This window comes from Tamandua tetradactyla, chromosome 16, assembly GCF_023851605.1.
Source record: "Tamandua tetradactyla isolate mTamTet1 chromosome 16, mTamTet1.pri, whole genome shotgun sequence".
Taxonomy (NCBI): domain Eukaryota; kingdom Metazoa; phylum Chordata; class Mammalia; order Pilosa; family Myrmecophagidae; genus Tamandua; species Tamandua tetradactyla.
Window position 1 is genome coordinate 16,561,795 of NC_135342.1, and position 17,281 is coordinate 16,579,075.

The following is a 17,281-nucleotide window of genomic DNA, read 5'->3' on the forward strand; positions in this document are numbered from 1 at the left end:
CAGTCATAGCAAAAGGAAGAAGAAAAGTAGCAGCACAATCAGTATATTGTGTACTACTAACTATATTAGCAATAATGATATGTCATAATTATTATTTATCATTGATAGAAGTAAGTAATTAGTAATGGTCATGGTTGTTATAGTTATATTGTTATACTTTGGGCGCATGTCATATCCAAATATGACCTCTTTTTTTAATGTTTTTTTTAATTGTGAAGTATAACATATATACAAAAAAGCAATACATTTCCAAGTACATTTTTAACAGGTAGCTATAAAACAAATTTTAAAGTTTGGTATGTGTTGCAATTCTGTGATTTTTCATTTTTTCTTTTAGCTGCTCCAAGACACTAGAGACCAAAAGAAACATCAATATAATGATTCAGCAGTCATACTCATTTGTTAAATCCTATCTTTGCTGTTATACTCCTCCTCTTTCTTTTTCTTTTTTTATGAAAAATAACACATATATAAAAAAAAGCAATAAATTTCAAAGTACATCATAACAGTTAGTTGTAGAGGAGATTTCAGAGCTTGGGATGGGTTACAATTTCACAATTTTAGGTTTTTACTGCTAGCTACTTTAAGGTACTGGAGACTAAAAGAAATATCAATATAATGATTCAGCACTCATACTCATTTGTTAAACCCTACCTTCTCTGTATAACTCCACTATCACCTTTGATCTTTCTATCCCACTCTTTAGGGGTATTTGGGCTGTGGTCATTCTAACTTTTTCATGTTGGAAGGGGCTGTTGATAACATGGCATGGGGGGATGGAACTAGTTCATGTTCTGGAAAGGTTGGCCCTTCTGCGTTTCAGGACTTACCTGGTCCAGGGACCCATCTGGAGGTTGTAGGTTTCTGGAAACCTATGTGGAATCTTATATATTGTCCTAGGCGTTCTTTAGGACTGACAGGAATGGTTTTGGCTGGGGTTTTGGCGAGTTATGCCAGGTAGCAGTGTCTAACTGAAGCTTGCATAAGAGCAACCTCCAGAGTAGCATCTCAACCACCAAATATGATCTCTTTAATGGTCAGTTTTTATAACTGGTATTCACATTCCACCTGAATGGAAATTCTTTCACCTTAGTGTCATCCTTTTTGTGAGTTCTTGATAAATAACCTGTATAAAGTCCTTCTGGCCTAGGAGGAGGCAGTTAGAAATACCCCAGGGCTGTGAGTTCTGCTAGCATGAGATTGGTTGCCCTATTGAGTGCCCACACAGAAGGCCAAGGGATGATTTCTAGCCTGAAGGAAATTTTCCAGGGAAGACAACCCTGAAAAAGAAAACTTGAATGTTAGACTGTATATGGCCAATTAAGTAAAACAGACCCCTTCCCAAAATACCATAGGAGTTCAGCTGAGCCCAATTATGGTCTATTCGATTTACTGTAGCATTCCAGTGCCATTTTTTTTCTGCCTTGAGGCTTAATAATGTATTTTGAAGAAGGTACTGATTCCAAAAGTAGATACCTGTGACCACTTCTATCTTTTCCTTCACCAATTAACACCATTTCCAAGTCCTAGTAAGCTTAAAACATTACTTATTTTTATAGTTCTGCTCTTTAGGTGTGAAATATGAAACTCAGCTGTGGACACGTGTCTCTCTTTGCTCTTTCCTTCCATGGTCTATTGATGATTAATTTCAGATTATGAACTTCAAAAATTGTGATTCATTTGCATTACCTTTGCACATACCATACTTCATTGCTTTCAAACTCTTTACCGCTGAAGAGCTGTCTGTCATACATTAAAAAGAGAAAAGGCCACTGCATGCCCTCCTGCTAAAAAGAAAGAACAGGGAAACAAATATGAAGTTTTACTTAATTCATTGGTAGATGAAATTTTTAAAGACATCAGTATAAGTCACTTTGTTCATTGATTCAGTCAGGTGTTTTATGTGCTATGTAAATACTTGAAATTACAAAATTATACCTCAAATATATCTTTCTTTCATATACAGCATGAAGATTATGTATATATATGCATTTATTAAGTAACAAACATTTTTAGGGTGCAGTTTTGGGGAAAGAGTTCTGTAACTCTAGTCAAAGAGTTGAGCTGGAGTCTAGAAACAAAATTTTGAATAGGTTTAGGTCTCAGCTTCTCCATATATGAAATGAGGGTAATATATCAGTGCTGTGACTGTGCAGTAAAAGTTTACCTGACCACCCCAAAGTGACATGCTTTTCCCTCATGCACAGATCTTCATTATTTTTTGCAGGTATTTAGCTCAGGATTCCTACATGTGCGTAGGAGGAAAAAAAAAAAGAACTCTAAGAATCGTCATCTTCCTCTATTATGAGATGACAGAATATGAGTTCTATGTCTTCGTGCATTAACTATGATTATATGAAATAAATGTTAATATCTGCTTGAGCAACTTCATTTGCCTTTCATCTTTAAAATTCATCTCTGTCACTGTTATTTAAGATGAATCAGAAGGCACCTTTTGATTTTCAGAATACATCTTTTAGGGTCCTCTCAGATAACATGCAGTAAAGATGCTAGAGAAATTAGTTATTTCCATCATATCTGGGATCTTTTGTTCTAATTGTACACTTAGTACTTTCCTATATAGAACCAAATGTTTGATTTTACATCACAAACTAATTTTTAAAAGACTAATATTGGTGAACAGTAGCAACTTTTTCATTTTTCCAGATTATGCCCAAAACTTTAAATCCTTAGTGGAGAGAACAGTTTGATTTTCATCTCTATGAAGAAAGAGGAGGAATCATTGATATCACTGCCTGGGACAAAGACGCAGGGAAAAGGGATGATTTCATCGGCAGGTTTGTGAAATACGAGATTTTTGGTTCACCCTAGAGAAAATGAATTCTTCTTAAAAGAATTTTTGCTTTCATCTGGTGATTACAATTGATCTTTACCATTCTGGAGGAAGGTAAGGCAATGCTGGGACCAGTAGGTGGCAGTTTTGACTAGTTAATGGACAGAGGCCCTCCAAATTGGATATCAGAAATTTTCTCCAGATGTCAGAAACATTGTGCATAAAAGTTCTGGGAGTTGAAAAGGAGGAATCTCATCTGATGTAAAGTACTTAAGAGAAACAAAGATCATATTCATAGTCTGTAAAGTGATCTGAGGTAGTACTTATTCTCATAAATCATATTGTGACCATAAAATGCATTATTTCCTACAACTCCCTACAAGGTAGAGAATCTTTATAATCTCTTAGGAGTTCATAAATCTGTAAAGAGTTCCCAAATTTAGTGAAGGAAGCATGTAAGTGAGGCAGATCTAGGTAAATTTGGTAATGCAGTGAATAAAGAGATGTCTGAAGCATGCATGGCATCTCTTCCACCAAGTCAGGGTTGTTATTTTAAATGAGTACTCGGGTCATATGGATCATTTTCATCCTAAAGCCTATTTCTATACTTTTTGATAGTTTAAAAGTGTCTTTGTAGCAACATAGATTGAAACCTGCCAATACTGAACACAAGCACGGCACAGGGAAGAATTTGAAATTCTCTCTTCATTGTAGTTCCCATTACTTCCAAAGTCTTTAAACATACTGCCAGAAGAAAAGTCATACACACTAATAGTAAAGGGATTTTACACTAGAAAAGTAAGATCAGGAATCCAACCCAATATATTTATGTTTCTGATATATGTTTTAAGTGATGACTTTTTCTCATAGGATTACAAGTGAGAGGTCAAAGATTAGCTTCAGTTGACCTTTAACGTTTTACTTATAAAATGAAATTGGACACACACCACCGTCATCTAATACTATACTCCATTTCAATCCTTTTTAAAGGACAGGTCTTCACTGCACTTTTTCCCTCCAGTAGAATGTTATTTTCATAGTTTCCTCTCCCGTAAGTTTCTTTTCTTTTTTAATTAGAAAAGTTGTAGGTGTACAGAAAAAATCATGTAGAAAATAGAGATTTCCTGGAAACACACTCCAGTATTAACATTTTGCATTCGTCTTAAAGTTCTACCTTATTTATGTTGGGGCATATCACTAGCTTAAGTAGCATGCATATCTGTTAGTACATTTAATGTTTCATTTCACTATTATGACTATGAGTCTGTCCCCCTCAATAGGCTATGAGCACTCTCACATAAGGTTCTGTTTAGCTATTACTTGAATAATTCATTAGTTTTTAGAGCTACTGAAATTTCCTCAAAGGTAGGAGCTGTGTTTTTTTCCAGTTTATAGCAAACAAGGCTTTGATTTTCTATTGATCTTTTATTCCATAACAACCATTGTGGGTGTTTGTTGTTTTGTTTTGTTTTGTTTGGTCTGTCTTTGGAAATTATGAAAAAAAGTCTCCTCAGTACTGCTCTTTCCTTTTTTTCACTTGATAATATTATGAATTCTTCAGGGCATGAATAATCACATTACAGAAAAGATTGGCATGGAGGTGGTCCTGCTTATCTCACATATCACCTTGTTTCTGTGAGTTTGCCTATATTTTGGCACATTTTGAGTGACAAATGGCTAGATGGAAGAACCTAAGCAATTGCTCTAGATACCTGATGGATCTAAGAGAGTCTTACAAAGTTAAGAAAAAAGAGAAGAAATCCACTTTGGGTCATACCCCAAACATAATTGCCTCTGAAAGCAATTTGGGTCAAAAAAAATTTTTTAGAATGCAGAAACAAGAGCACAGGTGTAGACCAGATGACTCTGAGGTCAGCTTTTGAATATAAGTTTAAACAAGTTTATGCAATGAGTATCACTTTAATTCAATTCAATTATTGTTGAGTTTTGAGATGATCCAAGAGGACAATAGCATCTTATTGTATGCTCTGCTAATTTAACAAAGATGCTTGTTGCAGGAAAAGGAAATGACTATAGTGAACCATAATTGCAATTCTATTTGATGTCCAGATAGCACCAGAAACTCTGTGTGCCTAATTTTAATCTTACTAAATTGTACTTTAAACATTTCCTGCCACTGAAATACAATATATTATTATACCTAAGTGGCAGACAAGTAAAGTTGCTTGTGTTTATTTGAAGGTTTCATGTTAACAGTGGAGATAAAGCAGATTATAATAGAATTCCTCAATTCCTGGATACGTTACAAGAGAATTACTTATCTTTTGATTAAATTTGATTTGTAAGGGCAAAGTAGCAGGAGTAAAATTGTCATGGTGGTTTTCTATCTTCTTTTGCAAGCTATCCTTGCAGTATTCTGTAGGTATTGACTTCAAATTAGAATCTATTCTAAGGAGCTGGCTGGTGACTGATGAATTAATTTAAATTTGGTCATGGAAGCTAATATTTCTATTTCAATGGCTAATAACTGTTTTTTTTTCAGAATAGTGTCTAAACTCAGTCCCAAGTTTGAGAAAGCTTATAAGGATTAGATGATCTATATAAACTAGTTCATTGTGTAATGATTTACTTTATTTTCCAGTTTTGATAACATGTAATGATTTTTGAAAATGTATTTTTAGAATTAAAACACAGTTAACAGTGTCATTTTTTTTCACTATGAAAACAAGACTGGCTATGAATAAAAGAGCTGCTTACAAATGTAGGGTGTGAATACAATAAAAACTATTTTAACACTGAATATTACCCACTCCCATTCTCACATATCCAGCCAGCCAGCCTTTTCCCCCAGCAATGCACCAAACAGGTCTTGTCAAGGTCACCTGTGACACCAAATTGTTAAATCCAATGGCCAGTTCTCAATTCTCACCTTCCTAATCCAACAGCAGCCCTGATTTGACTGCTTCCTTGCCCTTAAAACACTTTTTTCAACTGACTTCTAGTGTAGCACGAAAACCAGGAACAAGGCCACAGGCCTCCAGGAACATTTCGTGAAGTTAGAACACACTGAGACTAAGGATCCGTAGTTTCAAGAAGCAGGTTTTATTTGCTATGGCCATAGGCCTCAGGCAATAACCTCTGAAAGTCTGAGCCCCGAACAAAAGGCAACCTTAGCTTTTATAGACTCTTTGACATGTTAAAGACAAGGTAAACAATTGGCTGATTTAAGTTGAGAATGGCCCAAAGCTGAACCATTAAGGGAGGGGTCCCCACCCCAGAATGTCTTATCTTGCCTACTTGCAGCTTCGCCAGTTCCTGAAGGCTAGGGAAGGGGGGTTCTATCCCAGGAATGTGTCTTATCTTGCTTGCCTGCAGTTTTACCCATTCCTGAAGGTCAGGAGAGGGGGTTTGAGGATTTTCCACAGAGAGCACAGCTGAACTAGAAAGAGGGGGAGGCCTGCCTGCTACACTAGGACACTAGATTCTCCTTGTTTTCCTCCTACCTGATTGCGTGCTCCTTCTTGGTCTTCCTCGCTGATTTCTCCCCATCTCTTTTACTTTTTAATTCTGGAAAACCTCGGAGTTCACTCCATGAATATCTTTTCTAGCCTCACTCTGTTGGTACCTTCATTCACTCTTGTGCTTTAAATACCATCTATAGGTTGACAACTACAAATGTGCAACTCCACTCCAGAACTATTTGAATTCCAGATTCTTATATCCAACTGCCTACCTGATATCTCCACTTCAGTGTTGAATAGGCATCTCAAATTTAGCATGTCCAAAGCCAAACTTCTCATCCCCACCCCCCAAAATTTACTCTACCTTCAGGCATCTCCCTTATGTGTTGCTAAAACCAAAGGTCTTGGAGTCATTTTTGATGTCACACTCAACTAAAGCCGTTAAAAACCAACTAACTTTTCCTTCAAAATACATTCAGGATTCACCACCTTTTTGTTGTCTCCTTTGTTTTTTCTGGTCCAAATCACCATCAGCTTTTAGATGTATTATTGCAAGAGCCTCTTAATTAGTCTTCCTTCTTCTACGTGTGCCTTCACCCCAATAGTCTGTTCCCAACAGAGCAGCTGGAGTAGTATTTTGTAACATAGATAATATAATTTAACTCCTCTGCTAAAAACCCTTCAATTGTTTCCTTTATCTTCATTGGGGGAAAATCAAGTCCTTTTGGAAGCTCATAATACTTTTCATGATCTGGCCCTATTACCCTCAACTTCTGCTATACCTTTATACCTTCCCCTACTCCACTCTGCTCCAGCCATAGTCTTTACCATTTCTTGAACTCTCTAAACACCCTCCCACCTCTGGATCTTTCCCTCTATCTGTAATCCTTTCTTTGGATATCCACCTAACTTGCTTCTTCATCTTCTTTATACGTCTTATACATTATCTTCTTTGTACACATTTGTCTGTGTACAAATGTCACCTCAAGGAGGCATCCTTACCTAACCCTATCTAGAAGTGAAACTTCCTCTCCTTGCTATTACCCTTTCCTGCTTTGTTTTCCTCTGTAGAATTCATCACCATTTGACACAATATTCATTTTACTTAATTATGTTATCATTTGTTTCAACTCACTAAATTGTAAACTTCATGGGATTTTTTTTTCACCTCCACATCATCAACACCTAGAAAGGCATTTGGCACATAATAGGGCTCAATAAATATTTGCTGAATTTGAATTTAAATACTTGAAGCTTAATTTAATACAGGAAGTTATGGCTCATCCTTCTCCAAGTAAATACAGAATCTGTCATTAATACAAAAACAATTAGAACAACATGACTTAATTGAAGGTATAAAGTTTCAGTGTAATTGTGGAGCAACGTTTGAATATACTGCAAAAGAGGATAATAAATGAATTAAAGTATGAGTGCCTGAGTAATTTTTTTTCCATACAAGAATTTATTTATATTTGTACAGTTAAACAGTGAAACACATGCATCTATACAACCCCTTTTAATCATGTTCACCATCAGTATGGTAATATTACTTATAGACCCACTAGTGACACCTTCACTTCTATCTGTTCTCTTACCTTTAAGTTCAACCTCATCAGCTAACCATTCACCCATCTCTAACCTCTATGTATCTCTAGGTCCCCTATATTCTGTATTATAAGCCTCTGATTTTACCTTTACCATGGTCATAAAAGTGGAATCATACATTATCTATCCTTTTGTGTCTGGCGTATTTCACTCAGCATTGTCCTCAAGGCTCATCCATCTTGTCATGTGCTTCAGGCCATCATTTTGTCTTATTTCTGCATAATATTCCATCATATGTATATACTGTATTTTATTAATCCACTTGTCTGTTGATGGGCATGTGAATTGTTTTCATCTTCTGGCAATTGTGAATAATGCTGCTATGAACATTGGTGTGCCAATGTCTGTTTGTGTCACTGCTTTCAACACTTCTGGGTATATACCAAGTAGTGCTATTGCCAGGTTATGGGCAACTTGATATTTAATTTCCTAAGGAAATGCCAAATTGTCTTCCACAGCAGTTATACCATTATACATTCCCACCAGCAGTACATAAATTTCTCCACATCCTCTCCAACATTTGTAGTTTCCTGTTTATTTAATAGCAACCATTCTTGTAGGAGTGAAGTGGTTTCATTGTAGTCTTGATCTGCATTTCCTTTACAGCTAATGAAAATGAGCATCTCTTCATGTGCTCATAAAACATGAGTAATCTCATTTACTCATAAAAATATGAGTAATCTTTATATTTAAAAAAATAAATTCTCATATTTGAAGAAAAATGGACATTATATATTTACCAAAATAATGTTATAACTTCATCATTTTTATACCTAGCAAGTTAAAGCCATCTTATACTACAAATAAATAATATAACATAATATAATGTGATGCCAACATATATAATACATGATAAGAATAAATAAATCAGGAATAATAATGCTTTAGAACTTATAGGGCACTATTACGTATATCAGCTCAACTTTACGGGATATTAAGGATATTTCATATTGTACCAATTTTGAAGATGGGAATAGTGAGGCCGAAACAGTTTTAAGTTTGCTAGGCCAGTATATAACTGGGATGATTGATCTGAGACTCAAGCCCAGTGCTGAGTCTAAAGCTCATTCTGCCATTGCCTTGTAGTCAGCCTGTTCTCTTGAAGCCATTAAGTGCTCAATAAAATACTGAGTAGTCAGTAAACCAACTTAGGTGACGTACACCATATTGCAGGTTAGAACAACAAATTTTACCTGTCACTGAACTACAAATTTCAAGTGAAGGTGAAAGAATGTTAATCTCCATGTAATTATTTAACTTTCTGATCACCTGCATTTTGGCAGGCAAGACCTACTGCCACCTTTACGATAATCAGCTAATAAATCCTCATGATTGTTACACTTTTATGCAGAGCAGTAATCTGAACAAATTGGCTGCTGACAGCTGCAGTAAATTGCCAAGAATAAGTGCTGTCAGAGAACAAGTTGTTTTTATGAACGTGCAAAATAAGTAAATCCCATGTCATGCAATTTTATTCACTTGGAGTTATTTGAATCCAATATAGCAAGATTTATAGCATTATTTATTAGTGTGCAAAATGCTTGTTTGTCTTTAAAGTGACATTGATTTGGGGTACATATATTTTAGGTTGGTGAATTGCTACTGCATTTATTTCTTACATTGTTATCACGGGGAGGCATTGGTATCCCCAGGACAACCAAATGCTACAAATGTAAGCTTGAGTAGATGGCTTTCTTTCAACAATACTTTTATTAATGATATATCGTAAAGAAAATGTATCCCAAATTGGTAAGTTCTGAGTGAAGCACAAATGCTTTCAAACTCTAGAGCCATAAAAAAATTAATCTATGACCCTGTAATTAGTGCTGAGGGAAAGAGAATGCAGGGTGTGTGAATGCACAGGTGTGTGTTCTCGGCCACAGCATGGCAGATAAGGCAAACAGCCCTTTGACTGCAGATCTTAACCAAATTAATATTTTTTAAAGATTGAAGGTCAGCGCATTTGAGCATTTGACACTAGATCCTACTTTGCAGCATTTCTTATTTGTGACACCAACATCATAATAATTCTTTTGCTTCCTATATAGATATGAGCGGCAGCAATCTTGTTGCATTATTAATCTGAAAGCACGAAGACAGCTAGTGAGAAAGTTTTAAACCAAAGAGAGGTTTTTTTAGTGAAGTCATTATATTTCACTGTTTTTCTTACTAAGAGTTGAGTGAAATATATCATTAGGGAGATAGACAATATTTAAGTGAAGAATGGAGTGTGTCATTGATTCTTGTCTTGACTGCTCATAAACTCAGCCTAACCCTAACTATATTAAGATTTCAATCCCTTTTCTTTCATGGGTTATTATTTTTTTATGAAGATTTTTTTAGAAAGTTTATAATCAACATTTCCTAGGCAATGGGTCAAGTTTACAAGACAGTTTCCATGCACCACAGTGTATATATTAGTTTACCATGAAGTTGATGAATGGGGAATTTTACAAGTTTAAAGTATCATGCTCTGATAAAGCAATCTTCCCAAGGACTGTTGAACAGTAATAACTTCTGATGACAGAAAGGCAATACAACATTAAACATTTTATAATAACAGAGATGACGTAAAAACTTTTGTAAAATCATGAAACTCAACAAACACTGCACTGGTTACATATTGAATTCTTTAAAATGCAAACACACCAAGAAGTTATGCATTATATTAATTTACACTATAATATTTTATAATGTATTATTTATTATTAAGTATGCTAATGTAAATGGTTCACACATGTTAAGAAATCTCAGACAGTTTCCTAAAATTCATGATTAAGTTTTGTAAAAATTGTGTAGAATATGGTTATAAACATTGCCCCCCACCAAAAGAAAGTTTAGATGTTTTCCTTCCTTTTCTGAAGGCTTAGTTCTTAAATATCTTGCTAATCATGATGGCTTCATAATATCATTAGTTAATATCTCCAGGTACAACATACACTTGGAAGTTCATTGTTAAAGAGAATAGGTGTAAATTTCTATTGCAGGTATTCTTCTTCATTATTTTAGATTGTTTTGACTGAATTCTTGCTAGATCTGATTACATGTCATAATGTGGCTGACATAGAGCTCAATTAATTATTTAAGATGGGTATTTGCTTGTGCTTGCTGAATTAATGTTACTTTCAATCCACAGAGTCTTTACAGGGATGTTTTAAAGTCAATTGCCTTTTTGTAAAGATTAGTGTCCATTTTGTGAGTTAAAACTATAAAATATAATATGATTCATAAATCCACTTAACAGGCATATGTGAGCTGCAATTCAGTGAAAGCAAGTTAGCAAGTAAGGCTGCCTCTGTCACCTCCTCCTCTGTGTTACACAACTCTTATTCCTCCCTCAAAATACTATGTAAGCCATGTGTGGTGTATATGAATATGGGCCACCTGTGCTAATGCATTTATTAGGTATTGTGAAAGTTTAAGTTCTTTTTTTTCACATGGACAGGCACTGGGAATCGAACCCAGGTCTCTGGCAAGGCAGGTGAGAACTCTGCCTGCTGGGCCACCATGGCCCACCCAAGTTCTTATTTTTTTAATTAAAAAATAAGTACAAGTAGTTCTAACATTTGCTACTGGCACCCTAGTGAGCTTTTATAAATATATTTATACATACATGCACACTTGGAAGACAAATCACAGGATGTTTCATATAGGAAGAAGCATTTTTGTTCACTGGTCAAGAGATGACAGACGGAAGGCATGGGAGGAAAAAAAGAAGATAAGAACTCTGAAGTTTTTCCCATTGAAAATTTAGAGGGAAGTGGCACTTAGGAAACTAGACTTACATTCTATTTGTATGTTTAAATAATTACATAGTTTTTTAAAAAGTGCAAAGAACTTCAAGCTCTGATATGGAAGTAAGGAAACATGGCTCAAGGTTTTGCCATCACTTAATTGCTCTGAGCCTTAATGTCCTCATTTGTGAAATGAGGGAAACGGTCTGTGAAATCTTCAGTACCGAATCCATTCTGATGATTATATTATTCATGCACTCATTCAGTCATTAGTGGATCAGGTTCAATACCAATAGCAAGTATTTAAATTTTCCAGTATCAGACTATAGCAGATAGGATAAGAAAACCAGGTATTATATTTACATGGCACTTTCAACTTTTCAAAGTACTTTTTCATCTATTATTCCTGTGTTCTTATGACACTAAACAGTAGAGAAGGCATTGAAGAAAACTCTTCATTTGATAAAGGGAACGCTGGAGTAAAGAGTTTGATTGACTCAATATCATAGTACTAATGAATAATTGAGCATAATGGAAATGGTGTCTTTGACATCTCCCACACCCTGCCATGGTCTCTGAAGCCAAATAACTTTGTTCAAAACAAACGCAGTCTCTAATAGTTCTGGAATAAAGATTCTGAGAAACTAGAAGGTTTGGAAAGAACTACATTCCCCAAATCACCGATATGTTTAGCAAAAAAAAGGCATTGATGTTAGTTGGGGTTCTCTAGAGAAACAGAACCAACAGAGAGATCTATAAATATGAGATTTATAAAGGTGTCTCACACAATCATGGAAATGGAAGAGTCCAAAATCTGCAGGACAGACTGTGAAGCTGGCGGCTCTGATGAAGGATCTGGATGAACTTCACAGGAGAGGCTCACTGGCCAAAGAAGCAGTGACTCCTTCTTCTCCTTTGAAACCTTCAGTTGATTGGATTATCTCATTGTGGGAGACGCTCCCTAGTTGATTGCAGATGTGATCGGCCACAGATACAATCAACGGACTGATGATTTAATACTCCAGCTTTCTGGTTTATCAACTAGCCACGAAATATCCTTGCAGCAACACTCATGCCAGTGCTTGCCTGACCAGACAATTGGGCATAACCATTTGCCAAGTTGATACCAGAGCCTAACCATCATAGCTTTTAATAAATAATGAATGAATGAGTGAGCGAACAGTGAAACATTGTTGGAAATAAATACAACCATTTTCTAGGGAGACCATTTAGATGTAGTAGAATGAACACATGCTCTATGGTTGAGGCTCTGCTACTGACAAACGTTGTCCCCATGGGTAAATTTTTTGGCCTCCCTGAGACTCCATTTCCTTGTCCATAAGTATTTTAATACTTACCAAGCACCGACTATATTCTAGGTACTATGCTAGGTAGTGAGAATAAGACATTGCCCCGCCCTTGAAGAGTTTCAGGATATTGAGAAAGGCAACTGCAGATAATTTTAATAAGAATGTGTAAAAAATAGCCAAGCAAAGCTAGGTAAATAAATCATCTCAGGTGGAGGGGATACCATGTCCAGTCACAAAGATACAGGTGATTCCTAGCATGGATGGTGGGGTGAATTAGTAGCTGTTTCTAATGACTTTTAAGTAGTAATTAGGAGTCAGGAATGAAAACACCAACTGTTGATAGGTCATGAAGGGCCTTGCTAAAAGATGTTCACAGGTGTTGGGAAGCCAGGGAAGGAGCACAGTCAGCTTTGTGTTTTAGACAATTGTAACTAAGGTTGTCAAGCAGTATCAGTGATTTTTGCCTTATCTTAAGGCAGTGATTGAGGGTTGATGCTTTGTTTGGGAGGTACAATTCCACATATGGAGAGTAAGAGAGAAAAGATGCAAGTCAGTGAAGGCTAAAAAGCAATGCAAGATAATATGTCAGGCTGCATCCTGTGCATCCTATATTTCAGAGACCCAGCTGGGATGTTCAGCAGTATACTCACTTGGCCACGTGTGGACAGGTAATATGGAGAAGCCATGCTTTGGAACAGCCTGTGAGAGGTAGTAAGGTGTGGGAAGTTAAAGTCCCATCTCCGAATCTACTGATCAAAGTTCACTCCACAAAAGAAGACAACTGCATTGAATCATCTGGCTTCTTGGGCACCTCAGCCAGATTCCACACTCACAGTTTAGATTTTCATCCATGTACAGAAGCGGCTTTGAAAGTCAGAACTCAGGGCAAGAGGTTGCTCAGCCTGGATGCAGAGAGGAGTTTCCAGAGCATTTGGGCCAATGAAAGATCCCTGGGTGGAAGACCCCTGAGGATCCTGGCACTGTCAGCTGGTCGTGGAACTGTGGTAAAGAGAAGAGAGAAGTCCCTTGGGGAGGAATGGCCAAAGTTGCAGCTAAGGCACAACAAGTGGCTGCAGGATCAGGAGGCCACGGCTCTGAGGAGGCAAATGAGACATGTCCAATAAGCTTACAGACCATGCTTGTGATCCTCCAATGTAAAACTGATATAAAAGCAACTGACCTCTGACTCAGGAAGGAGTGTCTGCATGTGCCTTCATGCACTTTCCCTCCCCATGGTGACCTTTGAGGCAACCCCTAGTGCTTTTTGTTGTAATTTTACAGAGTTTGAAGGTATTTTAGTGATGGCAAAGACTGAGGTATTTAATCATTACTATAAACTATAGTCATTTAAAAAATCTAAGTTGTGTCTAATCCCATGATGCACTCTTCAGATTTTGTTTGGAAGCATGGGGCAAACAAGGGTGTTTGCAGAGGACACATTCTGCATTTCTACAGCAGTGTTAGCCAAGAATTGTCAAGTGTTTCGCCCCAATTATTCCTCCTCTCAATCCTATTAATGATGAGATGAGAGAAATTTTATTTAAACCATTTTATGTTTTGCCTCATAGTCATATTCAAGAAATAAATTAAAGGAAACATTATTTTATGGAGTCCTAAATGTTGTTATCAGAAGCCATGAAAATTTTGTACTTAATGCCCAATGCCTAGAAGAAATTGGAGTAGTCATAAAGTTAAGTAGACATCAGATGTAGAGGAACACAGAGTCAGTAGCTAAGTAAGGCAGAATTCAGTGTACCCTTATTTACCTGTGTCTGACTTCTACTTGACTTTCTTCCCACTGCTTGGCATTATAGAAATACACCCAAAAAATAATATTTCATGTCCTTAAGCTAAATGTCTTTTTATAATTTCTTTCTTTGTGGAACTGCGAAGAACAGATGCAAAAATATAAATATGGATAGAGATAGAACAAATTTTGGAATATGGAATTTTTGAGAACTTGCAGGTCATCTTGTTTAATTACCCCATATTGCAGATGAGGAAAACTAAATTCAATAGGATGTGCTGTCTTGAAAAAGCTCACACACAGCTAATTAGTGAAAGCAAAGGGCTAGAACCAGGGGAAGCTGACTCCCAGTCCAGGCTGTCAGCATGTTATTAGAGTTCATGAATCTGCTTAAAAATTTTTTTAATTTAAAATTTTTCATTTGATAATAATATAAAATCAATAATTTATACCTATTCTAGACCATCTAGATGACCGTCTTATAATCTAGTATTTCTATATTCAGACATATAATGAGTAAATCTTTCCTTGTTCTGATGAGCTAAATACAGAAGACTGTTCCCCACAGCAGTTGGTATTCACATTGAGATAGTTTGTGTCGCAAAGTTTCCACCTTTGTACACATTTGTAAGCAACAGGGGGTAGCAAAGACTTTTTCTTCACTCAGTTCCAATAGTAGCTTGATCTATATGCATTTAATGCAGATGTCAGTGGTACTGTAATGCAAACTTTATCCTCAACTTCTTGAGACAATTTTGCTTAATTATCAGGTGATACTTCATTTAAAATGGCAATGAGGATTACTCCTGAGCAGAGTTTTTAGATAAATAGGATATCAGAAGAACTTTAACTAGCAAAAAGAGATTTGAAGTCATTAATACTCATTTGCCCACTACCTTTGTAGAAACAGATATTTGAATCAAACAAATTAAACTTCTGAAACATTAAATACAGGACAGGATTTCGAACCCTTTCTGTGAATACATCCAATATTGGAAGTTCAGTTTCATCAGCAAAACATAACCCTTCCTTTAAATTTACATTGTTAACTTGAATTGTATTAGTTTCATAGTTCTCAAAATTCAATTGTAAATGTCTCTTAGTTTATCATCTTGTAAGAGTTTTAATTTAAGGCCTTCTTGCCTAGCTTGTATGTATTTAAAAAGCATTATAATAAAAATAACAAAATCCCATACTTTGAAAACAAGGTAATTTTTTTTCTGTTAAAAATGAGCCCCCCCAAAATAAATAAATAAAAATAGATGATCCCAGATATTACCCAGATTTAAGAACCACTTCCAATAGCACACATTTCCTCCTTGGATGCACAATTGCTGTATGACAGATTAACCAAGGAAAAAAACTAGAGTTTGGATTTCAGAGTCCCATGTTCAGATCCTGGCTCTGCTGACAAATAACTGCATATCTCAATCAAGTCATGTAACCTCTCTGGCCCTCAGTTTTCCCTTCGTTAAATTAAGGAGATTGCAGGGATCACAAATCCTTATGCCTATTGGGGCTAGGTATGGTAATTAAGTGAAATAGGCCAGCTGTGAATAATAGGCAGCACTGGGGACAGTAACTAACTCAGAGGACATCTGTCTGGAATTATTTAAATTGAAAACTTTTTTTAGCTCTACAAGCAAAAACACATAAATCTGTGGACCAGATTCCATTTGAAAGTTTCCAGCTTGTAATCACTGAGCCAGATAAACTTTAGATCACCTTCCCCAGCTCTAAAGCATTTGATGCAATGACTAATGAAAATGAGGGGTAGACCAGCCTCTATGTGACCCGAGCAAAGTGGAAATAGGCAGGAAAGGAAATCCTCCAGAATACTCCGACGTGTTTTAATGTTTTAAGAGGGATACAGCATCATAAAAAAATAATTCAACAAGGAAGAGACTGGGGAAAGCATGGTCAAAGTAAGTGAAAATCCCTTCCTGATCCCAACTTCATCCACCTAAAAGTACCATCTGACTTATTAGCCCAATTAAATTCCCTAATATTGTACTCTCAATCCAAACCAAAGATTCACTCGGCATTCCACAAACTCTATGGGTCAGTCATTGTGTCAGATCCCGAAGAGACCTATGTATAGAAAATCATGTGTGTGTTTTTCCTTTTTATTAGAGAATACCTCTGATTGGCTCTTTATTTCCCTATTTTTTTGTACTTTTTTTGAAAGGGAGTAAAACTGTCTTTATTCACACATTACAAAATTATTTCTGTGCAAATTCTTAAGGGATCTACAAAAAAGCCACCAGAATTATTATTTTTTTCCCTTGTACTTCTTACCCTTTATTTGTTCTGGGTGTTATTGGCAAGAACTTAATTCCAATTAAAATTAAAATATTAGATAAGGAATTTGATGTTTTTCTCCCTTTAGAGTTTGAGACAATATGAGGGTATTTTGAAATGGATATGTTAGTAGGAACAATGAGTTCTTTGATCTACACTCTAGCTTTAGAAAGATATTTTCTGGACTTGCTTTCTCAGACGTTATCATTTAGCACACTCAGAATTTCTGCCACTGACCAAAGTGTTTCTTTCCTTTTTCTTTTTCTTCTTTTGCATCTATATTCCTCTCCCTCCCATGTGTTTCTAGTCCTGGCCATCTCCTTTGTTAAATGATAGGCAAAAATAAAAGATAAATGTTATTCTTTCAT

At 36.0% G+C, this 17,281-nt stretch overlaps 1 protein-coding gene across 1 annotated transcript in view; it reads left to right on the forward strand.

Annotated features, from left to right (window-relative positions):
• Positions 1-17,281, forward strand: part of LOC143658319 (multiple C2 and transmembrane domain-containing protein 1-like) — a 230,954-nt gene that overhangs the window by 39,537 nt on the left and 174,136 nt on the right. The window contains 1 exon segment of the mRNA XM_077130463.1: positions 2,668-2,798. Within this exon segment, the coding sequence (XP_076986578.1) occupies positions 2,668-2,798 (131 nt within the window).